General features: G+C 37.8%; 1 protein-coding gene across 1 annotated transcript in view; it reads right to left on the bottom strand.

The window, feature by feature from the left end:
• LOC136029646 (fasciclin-2-like) overlaps nucleotides 1-9,635 on the bottom strand; it is an 83,369-nt gene extending 73,734 nt beyond the window's left edge. Inside the window, exons 1-2 of the mRNA XM_065708147.1 lie at nucleotides 9,569-9,635; nucleotides 301-511 (exon numbers count right to left, since the gene is read on the bottom strand). Coding sequence (XP_065564219.1) covers nucleotides 301-511; nucleotides 9,569-9,635 — 278 coding nt within the window. The remainder of the gene's footprint in view (nucleotides 1-300; nucleotides 512-9,568) is intronic.
• Between the last annotated feature and the right edge of the window lie 1,398 nt (nucleotides 9,636-11,033).

Genomic DNA, 11,033 nt, shown 5'->3' with positions numbered 1-11,033 from the left:
GATCCTAAAGGTTGAAAGGGCAGAGGGAACAAACCTTGGAAGCGGGGGTTGTCATGGCTTTATTGTCAAAACATTTACACACGAGGGTTCTTCTTTCTGATATGGTGGTCAGGTTGAAATGCTTAAGAAGCAAGAGATATGGGAGTTTACCTTGACCACAGATAAGTCATAGTGCTTGCTTCTGGACTGTCTCTATTGAATAAGATTGGGAAATAATTAAGCCAAAATGCCAACCCGGACAAGAGTATTCAAGAACAGGGCGAATAAATTCTTAAAAGGTGGAATGCAGCGTGAGAAAACCTGAAGACAGTCATGTCGGCCTGTGCAGCGTCACTAGAAATATCTTCCATAATTTCCATGGCTGAGCTCTTCAAATTTTTCCAACATTTTTCCAGTAAGAACATGTCGTCGACAAATTTCCAGCGGTCAGGGTGTTCAGTAGCTAATCCATTTATCATAATCAGGAGCAGGAGCGGGCCAAGAAGGGAACCCTGGGGCACACCACAGTAAACTAAAAGGAGATCTGAATAGACATTTTTATACTTTTCACATTGAGTTCTACAGGAAACAAAAGACACTATTATTTTAACACGATCTGGTTTAACATAAAACTCTTTTATAAGTTTTGCAACTAAAATATTGTGGTTAATCAGATCAAAAGTTTTTTGGAGGTCTATTAGAAGAAGATTTAGCCATAAATCAGGGTTTTTCAAATTTTTATATATTGTATCTAGTAAGCTTACATGATAATGAGTAATAGAAAGGCCACGTTGATTACCAAATTGCTTCAGGTCAACAAGTTTTTCAATTTTTGATTTGAGCAAATCAGTCGGAGAACTTCCATATAATCTCGAAAAAACTGAGGTGAGCGTAATTGGTCAAACCCGACTGAAACCCTCTTCTGTGCCAATCTCCTGAATTGGTGTCACGAATCCCTGCTTCCAGGTGTCAGGGTAGCATCCACTTTCAGTGATCGCGCAGAAAATACGTGCCAGTGGCAAGGAATGGTTGTCAGCGGAATCTTTGACAATTACGATCGGAATATCTGATGGGCCTGTATTTGTCCTATTTAGGTTATTTATCTTCTTCTCGATATCCTTTGGTGATATATGGGAAAGGTATTTGATCGAGAACAGTTTAACATTTAATCGGATCAGACAGCTCTGAAGGCACATTAGAGACATTAACTGTCGCATAAGTGTCAATTACTTGGGTAGATTTGGGTAGTTGAGGAGGAGTCCCCTAATAATTGTCAACTTTCCCTGACAATTCAACAACCGTTTGTTGTAGCTCATTAAACTTTCAGAGTAAAGAAGTATGAACTGTGCCAGAGAGGTTTGGCACGTCGGTTTGGTTGGTTTATAACAAATAGAGACACAAAAGTGTCGCTATAACTGTCAAAAATCTTTAAAGATCAATAATGTGAATTAGATTAAAAAAAAACAAGTTTGTTCAACTGAAAGTAAGGAGCGACATTAAAACTTAAAACGAACAGAAATTACTTCGAATATGAATGGGGCTGTTTTCTCATCAACACCCCGCTCTTTACGCTAAAGTTTTAAAGAAGAGTAGAGAGAAAGAAATCAAACTTTAGTGTAGAGAGCGAGGCGTTGATGAGGAAGCAGTCCCTTTCATATACGAAGTAATTTCTGCTCGTTTTAAGTTTTAATATCGCTACTTACTTTCAGTTGAAAAGACTAGTTTTTTTTATTTAATTTCTGAACGTTTTTGAATCAATGCATGTTTTGATTTTGGCTCTCCGCAGAGGAATAATTAAAACGAAATTTGCATATTTTTTTTTTTTTTTTTGGGGGGGGGGGGTAAATGGCTTTCTCATAATTTTGATCGAATGATTTTGAGAAAAAAAGACCGGGGGAGGAAGCCTAGTTGCCCTCCCATTTTTTGGTAAATTAAAAGGGCAACTAGAACTTTCAATTTTTTACGAATCTTTTAATTAGTAAAAGATATACGTAACTTATAAATTAGCTTCCGTGAAGTACATTTTATTCTCATGTTTTTATTACATATATGAGAGGGTTCGCCCCCTCGTCAGTACCTCTCTCTTTACACTAAATCTAAAATTTTGTTCCAATTCATTAAGAATGACCCCTGAATCACAAAAGACGTAGAATAAATAGTAGACATTACTAAAAATACTTTAGCGTAAAGAGCGAGGTATTAGGAGGAGGTGAGCCCATCATATGGGTAATAATTTCTGTTCCTTTTAAGTTTTAATGCCGCTCCTTAATTCCAGCTGAAAAAAACGTTTTCATATTTATTTTTTCATTGTTTTTTTTTTTAGTAATGGTAGTAAATCCTGCGCTGCCTTTATGGAAATTTTCTTCCCCCATGACAAATTCCTCGATGGAAGGTTCCCCCAGCATATCCCCCTCAAAACAACCCCTCCCCCCAACCAAAAAATCCTCCTGAAAACGCCTGTACACTTCCCAATAGCCATTACTATATGTAAGCACTGGTCAAAGTTTGTAACTTGTAATCCCTCCCACAGGGACTCTGGGGGAGTAAGTCGTCCCCAAAGACATAGTTATAAGGTTTTTCGACTAAGTTAAATAAAATGGTTTAATAAAATTCTGAGATATAAAATCTCAGAATTTTGATCCGTTGACTTTAGGAAAATAATTAGCGTGGGAGGGGGCCTAGGTGCCCTCCAATTTTTTTGGTCTCTTAAAAAGAGCAAAAAAGAGAATATTTCATTTCCGTTAGAATGAGCCCTCTCGCACCATTCTAGGACAACTGGGTCGATACGATTACCCCAGGAAAAATAAATAAATCAATAAACACGCTTCCGTGATCTGCCTTCTGGGAAAAAATAGAAAACTCCACATTTTTGTAGATAGGAGCTTGAATTCTACAGTAGGGTTCTCTGTTACGCTGAATCTGATGGTGTGATTTTCGTTAAGATTGTATGACTTGTAGGGGGTGTTTCCCCCTATTTCCTAAAATAACGCAAATTTTCTCAGGGTCGTAACTTTTGATGGGTATGACTAAACTTAATTAAACTTATGTATTCAAAATTAGCATTAAAATGCGATTCTTTTGATGTAGCTATTGGTATAAAAATTCCGTTTTTTTAGAGTTTTGGTTACTCTAGAGCCGGGTCGTTCGTTACTACGAACTGTTTGATAAAATGACTAGAAAGTACATTGTTCCCCTTACGTACTGGGCAATCCGATTCATGTAAACTTACTTGTCACAATATACTTTTAGCTCATTTGATTCAGTTCACATAAAAAAATTCCATGCCATGCCTTTTGATAATATCCCCCTCAATTTTGATTGGCAAATTGCTCTGAATAAAATTCAGCGCCGCAGAATATACAAGTTCAGGTTTTTCGTCAGTGCTTGTTATGGCTATCGCAATTCAACACACAAAATAATCACTATTGAAGTAAGTCAAAAGAGGTTAAGTGCATCCAGGTTGTCAAAAGGGATTATATGTGATATCCCAGGAAAAGCTAAGGCTGTAAAGTTGAAAATATCTGGGAATATTGAGGCGGTGTTTTATTAAATCAAAAGACACCAAGTGCGTCCAGATTGCTAAAAAGGCAGATCTGGGCATGTTTATGTTGATCTCAAGGAATGGCTACGGGTTTTAAGTAGAAACTTCCAGGGAGTGTCAACGGGCTTGTTTAACTAGATCAAAAGACACTATATACATCCAGGCTGTGGAAAAGGCATGTCTTCAAAATCTTAAGAACAGTTAAGGGTTATTAAGTTTGAAAATTCACAGAATGTTGATGGGAGTGTTGAACTTAAGGACACTATGGGTATCCTGATTGTCAAAAGGGAGTACCTGCAATACCTTTGGAAAGGTAAAGGCTATTAAGTTGATGTTTTAAGGAAATATCAACTGGGATGTTGAAGTGAATCAAAGGCACCCCTTTCGCATCCAGATTTGAACCCAAGACATCCTTTTGCAATATCTTAGGAATAGATAGCTGAAAATTTCAAGGAATATTGAGGGGGGATGGTGAACTAAGTCAACAGAATCTGTATGTATTCAGGTTGTTAAAAAAAAGTGTAATGTCTCAGGAACGAGAAGAGTATTAAGTCCAAATTTTCAAGGAATGGTGAGGGGGACACAAAAATAAACCCTAAGATACTACTTGCATCCATGTTGTCAAAAGGTTAATGCATCTGTTACTACCACTGTTGAACAAATCAAAAGGTGTTAAGCACATTTAGGTTGTCAAAAGGGCTTATTTTTGAAACCTCAGGTATTTAAAAAAAAAGAAGAAAAAAGGAGGAAAGTCCCTGCCAGTGGAACAGAAGGAAAAAAAAAGTGAAAATATTTTGGCTGAGACCTCCGCTCAGCTGTCCTAAGTACATAAATAGAAAAATAAGCCTTAAAAAACGGTGAGGGAGCAACTGGTTAAGAAATCCAATATTGAATGACAGTTCAAGGTCGTAGACGTATAATTCTCTGGGAACATTTCAGTTCGTTTTCTTTGAAAATTTTTATGTACGTTTTGTCACTACATGTCCTTTATATTACCTTAAATCGGAGCTTGGAGCAATTTAAAATATAAGGATTTTCCATCCTTGTGATGATCCATGAAAAAAAATTCGTTTGATGTAGATTGTGGCTGTTGATCTAGACTCTTGTGGAGAACTTTACAGGTTCCCAATTGTAAAAAAAACTCCTGGCAGAGCCGTTCTTTATTAAGGTGGGACCTGAACGTGTCAGTTGAAGTCTGCAGAAACTGTTTCCTCAAACAGTTGGTTCCACAGATTGATGACTCTTTGGCTGAAGAAATGACTTCTATGTCTACTCATGGAACGCTGCATGAGAAGCTTCATGAAATGTCCTCTAGTACCATAATGCAGAGGCTGTGCAAAAAGACCGGAAGGGTGATTTTAGAAAAAATTTTTTGGCTTAAAATAATGTCACCCCTTTTCCTTCGGTATGTCAGTGTCGGCAGCTTCAAACGACGTAGTCTTTCTTCGTATGAAAATTTATTCATGCTGCTAACCATCTTTGTGGCACGACGCTGGACATCCTTAGGCAACTTCTCATTTATTTTTTTATGGCACTTGGTATTAACCAAGTGACATATAGCAGTCGCCAATTCTGTCGGTCTGTCTGTCTGTCGGTCCCGGTTTTGCTACTTTAGGCACTTCCAGGCAAGCTAGGACGATGAAATTTGGCAAGCGTATCAGGGACCGGACCAGATTAAATTAAAAATAGTCGTTTTTCCGATTTGACCATCTGGGGGGGAGTGGGGGCCCGGTTAATTCGCAAAAAAATAGAAAAAATGAAGTATTTTTAACTTATCAGCGGGTGATTGGATCTTAATGAAATTTAATGTTTGGAATGATATTGTGCCTTAGAGCTCTTATTTTAAATCCCGACCGGATCTGATGACATTGGGGGGAGTTGGAGGGGGAAAATCTAAAGTCCCGGTTTTTCTACGTTAGGCACTTCCAGGTAAGCTAGGACGATGAAATTTTGCAAGCGTATCAGGGACCGGACCAGATTAAATTAGAAATAGTCGTTTTCCCGATTTGACCATCCGGAGGGGGGGAGTGGGGGCCCGGTTAATTCGCACAAAATAGAAAAAATGAAGTATTTTTAACTTATCAGCGGGTGATTGGATCTTAATGAAATTTAATGTTTGGAATGATATTGTGTCTCAGAGCTCTTATTTTAAATCCCGACCGGATCTGATGACGAGTTGGAGGGGGAAAACCTAAAGTCCCGGTTTTTCTACGTTAGGCACTTCCAGGCAAGCTAGGACGATGAAATTTGGCAAGCGTATCAGGGACCGAACCAGATTAAATTAGAAATAGTCGTTTTCCCGATTTGACCATCTGGGGGGGAGTGGGGGCCGGTTAATTCGGAAAAAATAGAAAAAATGAAGTATTTTTAACTTATGAGCGGGTGATTGGATCTTAATGAAATTTGATGTTTGGAATGATATTGTGTCTCAGAGCTCTTATTTTAAATCCCGACTGGGTCTGATGACATTGGGAGGAGTTGGAGGGGGGGAAACCTAAAATCTTGGAAAACACTTATAGTGGAGGGATCGGGATGAAACTTGATGGGAAAAATAAGCGCAAGTCCCAGATACATGATTGACATAATTGGAACTGATTTGCTCTCTTTGGGGTAGTTGGGGGGGGGGAGTAATTCTTAAAAATTAGAAAAATTAGGTATTTTCAACTTACAAACGGGTTATCGGATCTCAATGAAATTTGATGTTTAGAAGGATATCGTGTCTTAGAGCTCTTATTTTAAATCCCGACCGGATCTGGTGATGGGGGCGGGGAGCTGGGAAGGGGAAACCTAAAACTTGGAAAACACTTAGAGTGGAGGGATCGGGATGAAACATTGTGGGAAAAATAAACAAAAGTCCTAGATAGATGATTGACATAAACGGAACGGATCCGCTCTCTTTTGGGTAGTGGGGGGGGGGGGTATTTCTGAAAAATAAAAAAAATGAGGTATTTTTAACTTACGAACGGGTGATCGGATCTCAATGAAATTTGATATTTAGAAGGATATCGTGGCTCAGAGCTCTTATTTTAAACCCGACCAGATCTGGTGACATAGGGGGGGAGGGAGTTGGGAGGGAGAAACCTAAAAATTGGAAAACACTTAGAGTGGAGGGATCGGGATTAAACTTGGTGGAAAAAAACACGAGTCCTAGATACATGATTGACATAACCAGAACGGATCCGCTCTCTTTGGGGTAGTTGGGGGGGGGGGGTTAATTCTGAAAAATTAGAAAAAATGAGGTATTTTTAACTTACAAACGGGCGATTGGATCTCCATGAAATTTGATTTTTAGAAGGATATCGTGTCTCAGAGCTCTTATTTTAAATCCCGACCGGATCTGGTGACATTGGGGGAAGTTTGGGGTGGGGAAACCTAAAATGATGGAAAACGCTTAGATTGGAGGGATTGGGATGAAACTTGGTTGGAAAAATAACCAGAAGTCTTGCATACGTGATTCACATAATTGGAACGGATCCGCTCAATTGCGGGGGGGGGGGTAATTCTGAAAAATTAGAAAAATGACGTATTTTTAACTTACGAAGGAGTGATCGGATCTCCATGAAACTTCATATTTACAAGGACCTCGTAAGGACCTGAGGTATTTGTAACTTACGAAAGGGTGACCACATCTTAATGAAATTTGATATTTAGAAGGATCTTGTGCTTTAAAGTTCTAATTTTAAATTCTGACCAGATCCTTTGACATTCGGGGGAGTTGGAGGGGGGAATCGGAATTCTTGGAAAACATGAAAATTGGAGTATTTATATCTTACGAATAGATGATCGGATCGTAATGAAATTTGATTTTTAGAAGGAATTCATGTCTCAGAGCTCTTATTTCAAATCCCGACCTGATCTTTTGACATTGTGGGGATTTGGAGAGGGAAATCTTGGGAAAACACTTGGAGTGTAGGAATCGGGATGAAGCTTGGTGGATAGAATAAACAAATGTCCTTGATACGTGATTGACAGAATCGTACTGGGTTCGCTCTCTTTGGGGGAGTTGGGGGGAGGGGTTCAGTGATTTGGCGAGTTCGGTGCTTCTGGACGTGATAGGGCGATGAAAATTGGTTGGCGTGTCAGGGAGCTGCACAATTTGACTTGATAAAGTCGTTTTCCCAGATTCGACCATCTGGGGGGCAAAAGGGAGAGGAAAAATTAGAAAAAATTAGGTATTTATAACTTACGAGTGGGTGATCGGATCTTAATGAATTTTGATATTTAGAAGGACTTTGTGACTCAGAGCTCTTATTTTAAATCTTGGCCGGCATTAAGCCTCTTATTTTCCTTTTTAAATCAATCTATTGATTCATAGAATTTTGTTAGAGCTCATACCATATGATCTCTTGGCTCTTAGCTCTTCTCGCCTCGTCACAAGTGCCATATGAGCTCTTAGCTCTTGTTTTATTTAAAAATTTTAACCTTTTAATCTGTTTAAAACTTTTTAATACGTATATGAAAGGGGCTTTTCCTCCTCAACGCCTCGCTCTTTACGCTAAAGTTTGACTCTTACTCTTAACTCTATTTTTAAAACAGTAAGAAACTTTAGCGTAAAGAGCGGGGCGTTAAGGAGGAAAAGCCCGTTTCATATACGGAGTAATTTCTGTTCGTTTTAAGTTTTAATGTTGCTCATTACATTTATAAAAAAAATCGTTTTTTTATTTAATTTCCGGACGTTTTTGAATTAATGTATGATTTGATTTTGGCTCTCCGCACATAAATAATTAAAACGAAATTTGCATATTAATTAATTGCAACTAATCGGAAGATTTTGAGAAAAAGGAGCGAGGGAGGAGGACTAGTTGCCCTCCGATTTTTGGGTTACTTAAAAAAGCAACTAGAACCTTTAATTTTTTCAAACCTTTTCATTGGTAAAAAATATACGTAACTTGCGAATTAACTTACGTAACGAACTTCTATATTCGTATATTTTTATTTCGTTTATGAAGGGGTTCAACCGTCGTCGATACCTCGCTTTTTACACTAAAGCTGAAATCTTGTCCCAATTCCTTAAGAATGACCTCTAAATCACAAAGGCAGTAGAATAAATAATTGAAATTACTAAAAATACTTTAGCGTAAAGAGTGAGGTATAACGAGGAGGTAAACCCCTCATATGCGTAATAATTTTTGTTCCTTTTAAGTTTTAATGCTGCTCCTTACTTTCAGTAGAAAAAACTTTTCTTATTTTTTCTCCTTGTTTTTTTTTTTAAATAATGCTAGAGTATCCTGTGCCCCCTTCATTAAACTTTTCTTCCCCATGAGATGTTTCTCCATGGAAATATACTCCCACATAACCCCCTCCCTCAACACTTCCCCCTTAACGAAAAAAATACCCCTGAAAACGTCTGTAAACTTCCCAGTAATCATTAGTATATGTAAACACAGGTCAAAGTTTGCAACTTGCAGCCCCTCTCACGGGGACTGCAGGGGAGTAAATCGTCCCTAAAGACATAGTTACTAGGTTTTTCGACTACGGTGAATAAAATGAATATCCCAGAATTTTGATCCGGTGACTTTTGGAAAAAAAATGAACGTAGGAGGCGCCCTAGGTGCCCTCCAACTTTTTAGTCACTTAAAAGGGGCACTAGAACTATTAATTTCCGTTAGAATGAGCCCTTTCGTGACATTCTAGAACTACTCAGTCGATACGATCCCCCTGGGAAAAAAAAAACAAAAAAAAATAAAAATAAACACGCATCCGTTATCTGGCTTCTGGGAAAAAAAAATATGCGAAATTCCACATTTTTGTAGATAGGATCTTGTAACTTCAACAATAAGGTTCTCTGATACACTGTATCTGATGGTGTAATTTTCGTTAAGATTGTGTGACTTTTAGGGGGTGTTTCCCTCTATTTTCTAAAATGAGGCAAATTTCCTCAGGTTCGTAACTTTTGATAGGTATAACTGATCTTGATGAAACTTGTATATTTAAAATCAGCATTAAAATGCTTTTGATATAATTATTGGTATCATTATTTTATTTTTATATTTATTTTTTAGTTTTGGTTAGTATTCAGCCGGGTCACTCATTTCTATAGTTCGTTACCACAGATTGTTAGATAACCAGTTTGGATATCGGCTCCGAGTAGGTTGTCAGAATGAGCATCGTGCATTATTTTCTTTGCTCCTTGAAAACTCTTCTAAGGGACTCTTTGTCCTTTAGATATAACCAAAGCTTTCGATAGTGTATGTTATAGTCAGCTTTTTTCTGCTCTTCATGGTTGTGGTTTTACCGGTTACAGTGCTTTTTCGTTACTGGTACTCTAATCCTTTTCTTCGACTTAAACCGGCTCAAGCTATTATTATTAAAGTGAAAAGAGGTTTAAGGCAAGGTGGAGTTTTATGTCCGACCCTATTCAAATTTTGTGTTTCAGTAGTTCTGGCAAAGATATCGGCTACATATATGTCTCTGATTTTTCTGATGTTCCATATCTTGCTGATGACCTGCCTCTTATAAGCCATACCAAAACTGGTCCTTCTATCATGGTTTCACATGTTGCTACTTCTTTTTCGGATATAGGACTTCCTCGTAATGTTGATAAATGTGAATTTCTTTCTTTTAACAACAATTCTAGTACTCCTCTTCGTTGTTGTGGCTTTACTATCCGTCTCGTAGATTATCTTCGGTGGTTTGGTGTTTCTATTACTAACACTCTTCCAAGCTTAGGCCAGCGCACAGTCTCTGATATTAATAAGAAAACCCAATTAGGATACACTAAGATTGCTGCCCATAGAGGTAAATAAGATAAACATTTTGTAAATTTTTGTTGTGTCTTCCTCCTTGGACGAAAAACCAGGTTCTTATTAACAAATTTTTTGCTCCTGATATTACAGTAACATTGGAAGCACTACACAGAAAACTTTCCAATTCCGCTTGCATCCGTATTTGTTCGCACCACAGTTTATCATTTTTCTTCAGTCGTAAGTTTATTTTTTGTTTTTCCCTCTTTTGCTACTCCCCGTTTTTTAGTATAGAGTGTGTTAAAAATTAAATAATGATAACAGTAAAGACAGCTAACTTCCATATTTCTCTACATTACTGCGATATTAGATTCTGATTTTTTTTTCTTCAGTTTTATTTTTTTATTTTGTACATGTTACTCTGTATTTAGGTTCCATGTAATTTCTATGTTGATTTCCATTGTATTTGTATATGGTTTCCTTTGTATTACTCCACGTATTATACCTTTGTATAATGTGGGTCAAAAATAAATAATAAGAGTAGCATTTGTGGTAACAGTAGCAATGGTAGTGGCAGTAACAGTAACAATCGAAATAAGAGTAGTAGTAGTTTTTGAAGCCGCTAGGAGTTACAACCACAAATGCAAGCAGTTGCAGTCAGAAGTAGTCATTGTCGCAAATAGTCGCAAGCAGTCATAGTCTCAAATAGTCACACTCGCAAGCAGTCGCAGTCAGAAGTAGTACAAACTAAAGGCAATGCTACAGCATAGTCTGGGATTCATCCGAGTCAATATTGCCTCTTAAAAGCGGTCATATAGCAGTGACAACAC

The sequence above is a fragment of the Artemia franciscana genome, chromosome 7 (genome assembly GCF_032884065.1).
Source record: "Artemia franciscana chromosome 7, ASM3288406v1, whole genome shotgun sequence".
Taxonomy (NCBI): Eukaryota; Metazoa; Arthropoda; class Branchiopoda; order Anostraca; family Artemiidae; genus Artemia; species Artemia franciscana.
The sequence above is the reverse complement of the archived record's forward strand: the minus strand, read 5'-3'. Positions and strand labels throughout refer to the sequence as shown.